The sequence below is a fragment of the Corella eumyota genome, chromosome 7 (assembly GCF_963082875.1).
Source record: "Corella eumyota chromosome 7, kaCorEumy4.1, whole genome shotgun sequence".
NCBI lineage: Eukaryota > Metazoa > Chordata > Ascidiacea > Phlebobranchia > Corellidae > Corella > Corella eumyota.
In genome coordinates, this window is record NC_137496.1 from 668,255 (window position 1) to 680,287 (window position 12,033).

The following is a 12,033-nucleotide window of genomic DNA, read 5'->3' on the forward strand; positions in this document are numbered from 1 at the left end:
TTTACCTTGACATATTAGACCTGAACAAAAATAAATACTTTTAGCATATTTACAAACGAGCATACATCTTTGGTGAACCTACTACATCACATAACACACATTCTGTCCGGTCTAATAACAGATATTTACGAAGCACATTTTTAATGTTAAACAGAACTTTGTAAATTCGTTTATACTTAGCTGTTAAATGTAGTTTAAATATTAAATAAAGTTGCGATATTTTTTATTTTATTAATCATTTAAACGGAAGCTACGTAAGACCAATCATTAAATTCTCCTATGATATACCTTAAATTCTAGCTACAAACTCCCAACATTAAAACATAACGGAAACAATCTGATATATTTTAGTTGGTACTAGCCTCCATTTAAAAAAAAAATTAGTTTTACAGTAGTTTATATATTGGCTAACATGTAATATTATAGGTTAATGTTACAGGTTATACCAGTTAATGTGACAGGATGTATTTCAACTGATACTGGAAAAGCCCTTGTCAAATTTCGATAACAAACTGCAGTTATCTTATTTCGGACTCCATCTTTTACTTTCTATCGCTATACTTAAATTTGACAAATAGAATTGAAACCAATGAAAGCATAGTTAATCATTTATTTAACCAATGTCATTTACAATTGCGATCGCAATAAAATTTTAACTATTTTTTTAATTTAATAACCTAAACTTTTTTACTATAACTGACTGCTTTAAAACAGGTCGTTTAACTCATTACAGTTGTCGTTTATTTTTAAACTCTATCTATGTTAAACTACCTCCTACGCGCAATTTACAGACTAAATATTATGTTAATAACTCTGCTACTGTTACAAGAAAATTGTCATGTTCTTATGCACTAAAAATAACTATTTTGTAGTATCTGGACTACTATTTTGTAGTATCTGAACTATGAAAGATATATTTTGATGAAATTAACCTTTTTTTTAAACTGATTTTACCTTTTTTATATCCATTGATACAATAATTTATAATTTTTTGTAGATATACATTTTATTTTAAAAACAAAATATTAAGAATATTGATATTTTTCTATCATTTTCTTTTTTTCGTATCGCTCATTTTCCCGCATTTTTGCCTTCATTTTTTTGACGTCACATAAGTTTTCGTTGGCGGGACTTTTTTGCAAAATCCATGCTGACTATTCTAGTTAATAAAAATAAGCAGTTTTATTTATTATTTCAGTTTGCCATGTCGAAACAAAATGGAAATAGTCAGCATCTTGATTTAGAAAAGAAACGCACTGAGTACTTAGAATGGAATGATTATTTCATGGCAGTTGCGTTTTTATCGGCTCAAAGAAGCAAGGACCCCAGTACCCAAGTTGGCGCTTGCATCGTTAATGAAGAAAACAAGATAGTGGGGATCGGCTACAACGGGATGCCAAACCGCTGCAGCGATGACGAGTTGCCATGGAAACGAAAATCGGACGACTGGCTAGACACGAAATATCCTTATGTCTGCCATGCTGAAATGAATGCCATAATGAACAAAAATTCAGCCTCAGTAAATAATTGCACAATTTATGTTGCACTTTTTCCATGTAATGAATGTTCAAAGCTTATTATTCAAGCAGGAATTAAGAAAGTGTTCTTTTATTCCGACAAGCATAAAGCAAAAGAGAGTGCAAAAGCTTCTAGAAGACTTCTGGATCTGGCTGGTATTCCATATGAACAACTAATACCCAAAACTGACAAAATCACCATTGATTTTAGTTGCATTAATCACCGTTGTTAAGTATTGCCACATTTTTTTAAGCTTTTTTACTTTTGTTGAGTTTATAATGCTGTAAAGTACAAATATGTTATGTATAATATAAGTTCTGTTGTTGTATGTATGTTAAAATGCCTCATCCAGTTACATTTCATTCATACTTCTTATTGTTGAGTTTCTAAATCAATCTAATTTATTTTTAATCATTCAAATGTAATGTACAATAAAGATTGAAATGGAATCAAGAACTTTTAACTAACAAATGATAGGATTCAGATATCTTTGTGTCATCTATCGGTTTCGATTAGAAGGTGAAAGAGTTATCAACAATGCTTCCACCAATCCACACAAACAGGAGATGATCTTAGGCATTTACATGGGTGAGATGGTTTGCTTAATACTTTATAGACTCCAGCACAAAACAGTACTTCTAATGAGAAAACTCTAGTTAGGGTTTTGGGAGATATTTTGGAAATTTTCGACCCAAAGAAAAAAATGTTAATTACCCATGATTTCTATTTTGATTCTGCTGGTAACAGCTATTGTGAATAAAATAAGACATTTACAATTCAACCAAAACAATCACAGTTGATGTTGATGAAAATGTTTACAAAAAAGAAGCAAACTTTTAAACTGTTTCATTCCTAAAAATCTTGACCAACTTTTTTCTTGTGTTTATTTTCTTCAATTTTAAGTGTTACTGATTTACCTTTTGTTTGGGTTTGTATCTTTTATAAATTGCGTTTTACCTAAAATGAATTAACTTTTTAAATGAAAAGAATGTACTAATAAATAATACAAAATAAGGTAAAAAACAGATTTCCACAATTTCCAGATAGCCTTTAGCAACAACATTGTAAACCTTTACACAAACCAGCAGAACCTAGTTTCTTTTTCTCACACTTTGTGACGTGTTACGAGTCCGTTATATACATTTGTTTCGTTATTTAACAAGAGAAAACTTTAGTCTTACAGATGTCGATTTTTTGGGCAAGTAAAAAAACACGCTGTCGAATCCTGTTACATGTAGCTTTTTTACTCAATATTTTTAATTCCCGTTTTACGTTTTATAAATAAACGAACACACTATGGTATTGCAAGTTTAACGAATTTATTGAAGGTTTAATTTAACACTTTCCCCGCAGAAAAACGAAGAAGGCTCCGTATGTTGAAGTCGGTTGAATTTGTAACAAAAATTTAACAGAAAAGATCAATCCTAAATTTCTTTGTAAATAGAAATAAATGTGACGTAACAAATGGTTCTGTGTTTAACCAGCCTCTTCTTCTTCCTCTTCTTCGTCGAATTCTCCTTCCTCCTCGGCGGTGGCGTCCTGGTATTGCTGATATTCGCTCACCAAGTCGTTCATGTTGCTCTCGGCCTCAGTGAATTCCATCTCGTCCATACCTTCACCAGTGTACCAATGCAAGAAAGCCTTTCGTCGGAACATAGCTGTGAATTGCTCGGAGATACGTTTGAAGAGTTCCTACAAACAAAACATAAATTAAAACTTGTGTACGTTCGATAACACCAGTTACGTATACTCTTAGGATTATATACATACCTGAATGGCGGTGCTGTTACCAATGAAGGTAGCAGACATCTTAAGACCACGTGGTGGGATGTCACAGACTGCGGTCTTAACGTTGTTAGGGATCCATTCAACAAAGTATGAACTGTTCTTGTTCTGAACGTTCAACATTTGTTCGTCGACCTCCTTCATGGACATACGACCACGGAACATGGCTGCTACAGTGAGGTAACGTCCATGTCGAGGATCGCAAGCGGCCATCATGTTTTTGGCGTCGAACATCTGTTGGGTAAGTTCTGGAACGGTCAAAGCTCGGTATTGTTGGCTACCTCTGCTGGTGAGTGGAGCGAATCCGGGCATGAAGAAATGAAGACGTGGGAATGGCACCATGTTGACAGCCAATTTACGTAAGTCAGCGTTCAACTGACCTATTAAATAGTAGTGGTTAATTGCTATGTACGAAACAAGACATACTGTATTTTTTACAAACTGTACAAACCTGGGAATCGGAGGCAGGTGGTTACACCGCTCATGGTGGCAGAGACCAAATGGTTCAAGTCACCGTAGGTGGGGGTGGTGAGCTTGAGGGTACGGAAGCAGATATCGTACAAAGCCTCGTTGTCAATGCAGTAAGTTTCGTCGGTGTTCTCGACGAGTTGATGCACAGACAAGGTAGCGTTGTAAGGCTCGACAACAGTGTCGGACACCTTGGGTGATGGCACAACGCTGAAGGTGTTCATGATTCTATAACAGAAAACATTAGTTAAAATATAATAAGTAAACACATTGCCACGCCTTAGAAAAAGACCTTCATTTTACGCGCCAGTAAACCTATAATTATGGCTATTATATGCGCTGTGTTGCGCAAAACGAGTTCAAAGGAAAGTTTATATTTGTATATTCACCTGTCTGGGTACTCCTCACGAATTTTGCTGATGAGAAGGGTTCCCATTCCGGACCCGGTACCGCCACCTAGAGAGTGGGTGAGCTGGAATCCCTGAAGGCAATCACAGCTCTCGGCTTCCTTTCGGACGACATCGAGGACCGAGTCTACGAGCTCGGCACCTTCGGTGTAATGGCCCTTGGCCCAGTTGTTACCGGCTCCACTTTGTCCTAGAAAACATGTCATTTTAGTATTGCATTTACTATTCTTATCAAAAAACTTATTTATGTTCAGAGTTTAACTTTAAGCTAAACACTTGTTTAGACGTACCGAAAACAAAGTTGTCTGGTCGGAAGATTTGTCCGAAAGGTCCGGATCGAACTGAGTCCATGGTACCGGGCTCAAGATCGACGAGGACGGCTCGTGGCACATATTTACCACCAGTGGCCTCGTTGTAGTAAACGTTGATACGTTCCAATTGGAGGTCACTGTCGCCGTGGTAGGTACCGGTGGGGTCTATGCCGTGTTCGTCGGAGATTACCTCCCAGAACTGCAAACAGAAAACGTCAAATATTACAAAATATATCACGTGTTAATTTAGTAAATTGCAACACATATACGCGAAATTATTTATTCAATCAGAAGCCTTATTTACAAATTTGGTTTACAGTCAGGTCACGTGATTTTTGGAACAATTACGTCAATTCTTCCACGTTTGCCTAGTTTAAATTAACCGCCAAACACGTAACAACGTCATACAAACCACGTGCTTTAATGGCCGACAATTTTTACAACGCAACATGAAACGACAAACAGACAAGCTAGCAGTTTAAACAGTTGTATTTCGATTCACTTAAATAAAAAAATAATAAAATAAAGTAAATTCAGCGTACTTTGCGTTAAAATATAGCAATATATTTTTATGTTTTTTTATTATCAAACTATCAATTACACTTTAAAATTCTTGGGCGTTATTTCTCATCGACTTTTGTACGAACCTTAGCCCCAATTTGGTTTCCACATTGGCCAGCTTGAAGATGAACAATTTCACGCATTCTGGAACTAAATTCTTACAACAAACTCAAAAAATAAATCAAGAAAATTCAACTCAAACTACAACAACAACGCTGCGTTAAATCAAAACTAGAAACTAAAGAAATAACTGCGCGACTCGACGCTGTTATATATTCTTCCGCGTGCGCAGTCAAGCGTTCAAAATAACGGCCCGCGCCTTTTTCGATTAAGCGCGGTTTGAGAAATTTGAACAGAGAAAAATCGAAATTCCTGCTATAATTGGCGCCTTAACTAAATTAAAGCTTCAGGCATATGGTGTAAGCCTTAACACAACCACATTTTAAGGCTTTAACATACACGAATGCGATAGTTGCGATTGCTTTTTAAAACGTTAAAGTATTAGTTAATAAACATAATAGAAACAATATTTGGTATCTGAAAAAGTTATTTTACTCTTACCTTGGCACCGATTTGGTTACCGCATTGGCCAGCTTGTAAATGGACGATTTCTCGCATATTTGAAGGATAAATAAAACACTGCTAAACAACTGTAAAATATCGCTAAAAACTCAGTCACAGAATGATTCAAAGCCGACACACCTCGTACTTTTATTGAGCAATCGGAGAGCGTCGACGAATGACGTAATTTCTTTGTTTGTTTAATATAAAAACGCGAGAACACACTCGCTGTTCGACGCGAAAAAAAGGCGAACAAAAAATGGTATCCAAGAGCAGTTACGAAACAACGGAGCGTTGCTTGGCAACCGCGTTTGAAATATTGATTTAAGCCAAGGCAAGTCTAAACCACATCGCTTTTACTCGTCTCCAAAGAACCCAATTGTTGCTTAGGCGACGTTTGTCCTAATATCTCGAATTACATTCTAACCGTTATTATTCTTAGCGTATTGTTCTCCAATATGAAACCGTTTACGCTTCGGTTTTAACAATAAAATTACAATTATCTTAATAAAAATGATATAAATTATAGTAAACTAACAAAAACCATAAAAAGTTATTAAGTTCTGGCCCTTTTTACCCTTAGAGCACACTTAAGTATGGGTGTATTTATTTAAATGGCTCACAAACTTGAAATATTTGTACAGGTCACATGGTTTAAAATTATTTGTGCAAATTTTTTTCAAAACTTTCACGAAAAATATTTTACTCTCGATTTTACAGAGCAAATAAATATTAAAAAAATGTCACAAAACCTTCTCCTACGTCATCACTACCAAGTTAACCATTAATCAAAACATAAATTAATGTCATTAAAACCGGAATATAACAATAAATATATTCTGCGGGTTACCACATTAACCAAACGGTCAATATGACATTTTTGAGTTAAAAAAGGTTGTTTTCATTCATTAGTTAATTTTTTTTCCATGCCATACTCTAAAATAGGTAATCTAAATGGTATTGATCGCATATATCAATTATTCACATCGCTCTATAATGTCGTAACGTTATAATGCATTGGAGATGTAATTATTTATTGTCCGCCAGGGATTTTCTTTACCACGCGCACGGGTTTTCTATTGGGAATATTCTTTATTTAATTGAAACAATGCATCCATAAAAACTCCACTTTGTAGCCTTGAACATGAATTATTGATAGGCCAGACAAAACGTGATATTTTGAAAAACAACTGCTGTTCTTCGGGGAGTGTTGTATTTAAAGAAGGAAATTTAAACACACATGTTAGAATTATATACGTGATGTTCGACGGATTAAATTGTTATGTGTTTAACCCCACGTGTTGTATGTTAGTTGTATATTTATTGAGTTGAAGTAAACTTGCAATACCCTTATTTAATTAAATTTAATTACGATCTTTTTGGTATAATTCACAAAAACAATAAAAATATTTTATACAGGCCTTTAAAACCTTTTAAAAATATTTTTACTGCAAATATCATATAAAAAACATTTTTATTCATTAGCAGCTTTTCTGAAAATATTTAAACAAATAACACAAAGGGTTCGGAGCGAGTTCTTGTATTCTAACATAATACAACTTCGTGTAGTTTGGCGTACGTTGTGTACATACCAGTATTATTTCGGTTACAAGTCCGGTCTGGTCTTTTATCCCGTTGGTGTTGCTATGACGATGAAAGCAGGTCACGTGATACTTAAACTTTTGAATAAGGACGACTTTGCGATCGAGAAAGTTTTTGTTTGAGTAAAGCGTCACCTACGTTTGTATGTCGCAATCTAGATATAAAAACAAAGGCGCTCCACTGTTTCTTGTATCTAAGTCAGCTTGAGATCGATTAATTGAAATTAGAAGACTTTGTTTCACATCTGCGACCCCACGCCGAGAATTACAAATATATTCGACCCAATTAAATATAGATAACCTAGAAGGCGATCTGGTTTTAATCCTGTGCGCAACATTAATTAATTATACGGGCCAACTTTCCAGTTTAAATCAATATCTTTTCTTTTGAAGTTTTATTTTACAACTTAATTTTTTTTACTTACTTTTCTTGAGTTTATTTAATAACATGTTTTAATCAGCACTTTATTTACTGTACAACAACGCTGTTTAAGAGTTAAAATACCTTAATTTAGATGCAGAATAAATGATAAAATAACTTAAAAAATAGCCAAAGCGGGGATTTCTTTTCGATATTAGGTTTAATTAGTTAACTAAGTTTAAAGTTTTGAGTTTAAAGTTTCTATAAACGTCAGGGCAAACGGTAAGTCTATTGGGCGATTTAAACCTAGTATAACCGGTGGCGCAGCAGCAACATCTAGCGGCGAGCAATTTGCCAAACATCTACTAATACTCGTTATTGATTTAAAGTTACAAAAAGTTACTACATTTTAAAATCCAACCTTACCTGATTAATTCCTTCTATCTAAACTTTAAATTCTGTTAACATACACGACCTAACAATACCCTGAGTTAAAATATAAAAATATTTAATATCAAAAAAACAAAAACATGAAACTTTAAAATTAGCAACAGTGTCAGTTCAAGAAACAGTAAAAGAAAATAATGACAATTTGAAAAAATGTAAGTAATTGTATTGCAATTTATATCTTTAATTTTTTTCCAAAAAATAAATGTTCTGTTGCCATGGCATACAACATTTTGCAAACCAATTTAAAGTCTGTTAAGTTTTGTTACAATAAGAACTCTTAAAACTTGATCAAATGCAACACAAACACACAAGCCCAACTTATCGGGACTCCAGTCCATGCCACAAATAGGTTGGGTGGATAAAGTTGCATTCTGTAGATAATTTAAAGTCCCAGCAACCCCCGATTCAACCCCATCTTCTACCTTTACCCGCTTTGATGGGTAATCGTATTTCCATAGGGAGAGTGATCCTGATCCACCAGTTGTCATAAAAACATCTCGGTTTTGTGGAAGATGTCGTGCCAACCAAACAGTTGACTTGTGAGCTTTTTCTGATACAGATGCAAAGCCTTTCTTTGCATGCTGAGTTCGAGTGTCAAAGACCTTAAACTTCCCTTCAAGAGTGCTTACTACTAATTTGTTCATTGGGATATCTTTACGATCAAACTCAACACAACATACACCATTTTGTACATTTGTCTCCCATCTTACAGCCATTGTTCTAAGATCAAACATCTTTACATCTCCATTATCATAACCAGCGCATACACTTCGTTCCTCAGAGCTGTATGCATCACCAAACGCTACTGTCCAACAATCCCTTCTTTCTTCTCCTTCTTGGGGTTCTATGCATGCCACCGGTGCGTCCTTCTGTCTAACATCCCACACTTTAACTGAACCATCTCTACTTCCAGTTACAATTTCTGGAGCTCCTTCTCCAACTCCCAGACCTCCTACTCCATCAATTGTATTTACAATCTCTGTATGAGCATTAATAGAATGAATGGGTTTACCTGCTTCTAAATCCCACACATTAAGTTTTCCTTTAAAATCACCAGTTGCAAGATGACGAGATTGTAATGATGATGCTCCAAAAGTTGAACACTTTAATGATGCTGATGGTTCCATTTCTTTAACAAGGGCCAGTTCCCTATTGTTTAGCTCATAAATAGCGATTGATCCAGTGCCTCTTGGGTGACTTCCAATTGTCACAAACTTTGCACTTCTTGGAATCCATTTGCAATCATATAAAGTATAATTCACCGACTTCTCAATGTGTGCAATAATTTGTGGTTTATCCATATTTAGATGATGACACTCTAATCAACTTTTCAGCAGCTAATTAACGATAAAAAATTGAAATTTTGGCAGCACTTTGTATGGAATGTTTTATCAACCAGAATTTAATATTCACAGATTGCTTCTATTGACTTATCATTACTAATTAATAATCATATATTTAATAATTTTATTTATGTATATTCATTTATTTGTTACTAAATTGATAATAAAACAAAAATACTATTGATTACACACGTTTTTATTTTTTAAACGGTAAACGTTGGAATTACGTCAACAAAGGTGGTTACTGTTATGCGATTGGAACTTTATAAATACATTTGTGACGTTTAAAAACACGTAATTTTTCTTCGAGAATCAATATTTCAACTTATTATTTTGGAAATAAAATTCGATTAAACTTTACTAAGCAATTTGCCTAGAACAAAAATAGTCTGTTTTATTGCATAATAGAAGTATAAGCAAAACTGAATGCTTTTAAAACCTTTAAATTTTGCCTAATGCATAACAGTACCCACCATTGTGACGTAATTCCAATCAGACCCGTGACATACAAAGTATAGGTTACAGTATTAACCTTGACATTTATCATTTACACAAAAAACCTCACAACAAGTACAATAAAATGGTAGAACTTTTAATATCGAAACACAAATCGAGAATATATAACAAAAACAAAAACTTTAAAAATAACAAAAAAACACAATTTTTAAAGATTTAAAATGGTTTTTATACAATAAATAAAAAAATGGAAGTATTTATATGATTAAACATTAGTTTATACTACTCTTAGCTTATAAAAACCTTTGTTTAAGCCATCTAAAATAAAACAATATTAAAAAATGTTGAATTACTTTCTTGCATGTAGTTTTTACAAAAGATCATGATTTGTTGAATTTGTTTGTGCACATCGCTGAAGTGGGTGCGCAAGTAGTTTAGCAAAAGCGTTGTACAAGGCAGACATACTCCCATCAATGCTCACTTCGTATACGTATGAAGTTCCATTTATATCAAGGTTACAAATGCTTGTAAAAATCTCCTAAAAAATAATTTTTCCGAGTAAAAACTCTTTTCTTGGTATTAAAATTTAACAACAAAAAATGTATAAAATTAATGCGGAACAATATAATTCTTCTTACAAAATTAAAATATTAAATAACTTACAGAAACTTTATTATTTTTTGTTGGTTCTTCGTGAATAAATATTGAATCAAAGAAAAATAAGGAATTTCCACAGGCCTTTTCAAAACTCTATACATATAAAAATATTTAATTTTCATTTTATATTCATGAACTAAACTTAAGTTTTACTAACAACTGTTAAAACTAACTTTTTTGCCAGATAAGAAATCAACTTCACTATTTGATCTTCCATAAATGAAAATAACTCTAACATTATTAGGTGGATTTTTGGATGTGTTTGTACTTGGGGGTAACAATGAGCCTATGATGTCATAAAGTGATGACATGTTGAAGGTTTGTTGATCAACAGCATTTGTGTTAATACCGATATCTTTCAACATCAACAAAACTTCCTGACCAAAAGGTTTTGGATTTGACACCTAAAAAAATACAAAATTATTTTATTAAACATCCTACTACAAACAGCTTTTTGATGATTTTAAAGCACTTAATCAGCACCATAATTACCGGGCAATTATAGTCTCTATAATATCCCAAACTGCCACAGGCAACTCGAGACTGGGTCGGAGTAACTTATGTTACTCTATGTTGAAGTCGCGCATTCGACTTTCCCACATCGAGGATAAATTTATATACAAAAAAAAAAAGTAATAAAACGTAAACACTAATTTAATAAATAAGTACAAATTAAAACTAACCAGTTTAGCATTTTGGTCAAGTAATACAAGCGCGAATTCATGTTTGTTATTTATGGCTGACTTTGAAAGCACAAATTGACGAATTGCTCCTGTTAAAACATGAAACACTGTAGATTGCTTGATTGACTGAACAGTTCGTTTGAAACGATTCAAATACATTTCAGCTGAATGGTCAACACAAAATATCTACAAAAAAATTAAGCATTTAAAAAAACATCGTTTGTATACCACATTTATTTTTCAACACCAGCAGCATTGGTTTTACCAGATAAGGTCCCGGGTTTAATTCCCATTGATGCCATGTTGTCGAACTTTACCGACATTGGGGATAAACAAATACAAAAAACTCACAATTTTTTCTGTGCAGTTTACTTTTGGAAGAGCAAAACTATTCGAGGAAATCGAAGATGGCAAGCGCTTCAAAATTATTTTTGGAGCATTTTCCTTGTTCTCTATTTTCTCACTTGGTGGAGCACTTCCTTCAACCGAGGCATCTTTTGTCAAATTTGATGTAATATTGGTCACAGGGTGCAATTTTTCTGCCTGTTTGTCCTCATTTTGGGTGGGTTTTGGGCAACTAGTGTTATCGCTCATTTTATTAAGATTTAAATACTTTAAATATTAACCTAATAAATCTAAAACAGTAAGATAATAAAAATTAATATTAACTTTATATTAACAATTTTTTAACTTAATATCTATTTAAATAGTTATAGCATTGATTTTTGTAATGTTTGAGTTTGTATCAAAACAATGAAAAATTGTTAAAGTATTATGACATCATAATGGTGGAAAGCCAGAGCTTCCAAAATGTTTATTAACCCTCCACAAAAATAAGTTTTAGACAACTTGATTTAACAACCTAGCAATA

General features: G+C 33.5%; 4 protein-coding genes across 6 annotated transcripts; 1 reads left to right on the forward strand and 3 right to left on the reverse strand.

Annotated features, from left to right (window-relative positions):
• Positions 1-1,156: 1,156 nt before the first annotated feature.
• Positions 1,157-2,545, forward strand: LOC145759208 (deoxycytidylate deaminase-like). Its single transcript, XM_082572977.1, has one exon. It carries the CDS (start codon positions 1,205-1,207, stop codon positions 1,748-1,750), a length of 546 nt encoding a protein of 181 aa, XP_082429103.1. The 5' UTR covers positions 1,157-1,204; the 3' UTR covers positions 1,751-2,545.
• Positions 2,546-2,818: 273 nt separating this feature from the next.
• On the reverse strand, positions 2,819-5,770 carry LOC145759207 (tubulin beta-4B chain). Of its 2 annotated transcripts, none has more exons than XM_082572975.1 (6): positions 5,612-5,770; positions 4,469-4,688; positions 4,161-4,368; positions 3,755-3,999; positions 3,289-3,683; positions 2,819-3,210 (listed from the first exon to the last, which is right to left on the reverse strand). In XM_082572975.1, the coding sequence occupies exons 1-6, from the start codon at positions 5,666-5,668 to the stop codon at positions 2,995-2,997; spliced, it is 1,341 nt and encodes a 446-aa protein (XP_082429101.1). In that variant the 5' UTR covers positions 5,669-5,770; the 3' UTR covers positions 2,819-2,994. The 2 variants fall into 2 exon arrangements, with proteins under 2 accessions (XP_082429101.1, XP_082429102.1); XM_082572976.1 differs by lacking the exon at positions 5,612-5,770 and adding an exon at positions 5,137-5,282.
• Positions 5,771-8,133: 2,363 nt separating this feature from the next.
• Positions 8,134-9,533, reverse strand: LOC145759262 (dynein axonemal assembly factor 10-like). Of its 2 annotated transcripts, XM_082573043.1 has the most exons (2): positions 9,036-9,533; positions 8,134-8,975 (listed from the first exon to the last, which is right to left on the reverse strand). In XM_082573043.1, the coding sequence occupies exons 1-2, from the start codon at positions 9,322-9,324 to the stop codon at positions 8,266-8,268; spliced, it is 999 nt and encodes a 332-aa protein (XP_082429169.1). In that variant the 5' UTR covers positions 9,325-9,533; the 3' UTR covers positions 8,134-8,265. The 2 variants fall into 2 exon arrangements, with proteins under 2 accessions (XP_082429169.1, XP_082429168.1); XM_082573042.1 differs by having other exon boundaries at positions 8,134-9,533.
• A 266-nt stretch (positions 9,534-9,799) lies between these two features.
• LOC145759794 (BRISC and BRCA1-A complex member 1-like) lies at positions 9,800-11,792 on the reverse strand. The gene is made up of 5 exons (XM_082573645.1): positions 11,514-11,792; positions 11,163-11,348; positions 10,653-10,883; positions 10,486-10,572; positions 9,800-10,360 (listed from the first exon to the last, which is right to left on the reverse strand). Exons 1-5 carry the CDS (start codon positions 11,754-11,756, stop codon positions 10,193-10,195), a joined length of 915 nt encoding a protein of 304 aa, XP_082429771.1. The 5' UTR covers positions 11,757-11,792; the 3' UTR covers positions 9,800-10,192.
• Between the last annotated feature and the right edge of the window lie 241 nt (positions 11,793-12,033).

Excerpts from the sequence above, each read along its gene's own strand:
- LOC145759208 (XM_082572977.1), top strand. The coding sequence starts at position 1,205 with ATGTCGAAACAAAATGGAAATAGTCAGCATCTTGATTTAGAAAAGAAA.
- LOC145759207 (XM_082572975.1), bottom strand. The coding sequence starts at position 5,668 with ATGCGAGAAATCGTCCATTTACAAGCTGGCCAATGCGGTAACCAAATC. Across the intron at positions 3,684-3,754 it reads CACCTGCCTCCGATTCCCAG|GTCAGTTGAACGCTGACTTA; the intron begins GTTTGTACAGTT and ends ACTATTTAATAG. Across the intron at positions 3,211-3,288 it reads GTAACAGCACCGCCATTCAG|GAACTCTTCAAACGTATCTC; the intron begins GTATGTATATAA and ends TTTTGTTTGTAG.
- LOC145759262 (XM_082573042.1), bottom strand. The coding sequence starts at position 9,324 with ATGGATAAACCACAAATTATTGCACACATTGAGAAGTCGGTGAATTAT.
- LOC145759794 (XM_082573645.1), bottom strand. The coding sequence starts at position 11,756 with ATGAGCGATAACACTAGTTGCCCAAAACCCACCCAAAATGAGGACAAA. Across the intron at positions 11,349-11,513 it reads TAAACTGCACAGAAAAAATT|ATATTTTGTGTTGACCATTC; the intron begins GTGAGTTTTTTG and ends ATTTTTTTGTAG. Across the intron at positions 10,884-11,162 it reads TTGACCAAAATGCTAAACTG|GTGTCAAATCCAAAACCTTT; the intron begins GTTAGTTTTAAT and ends GTATTTTTTTAG.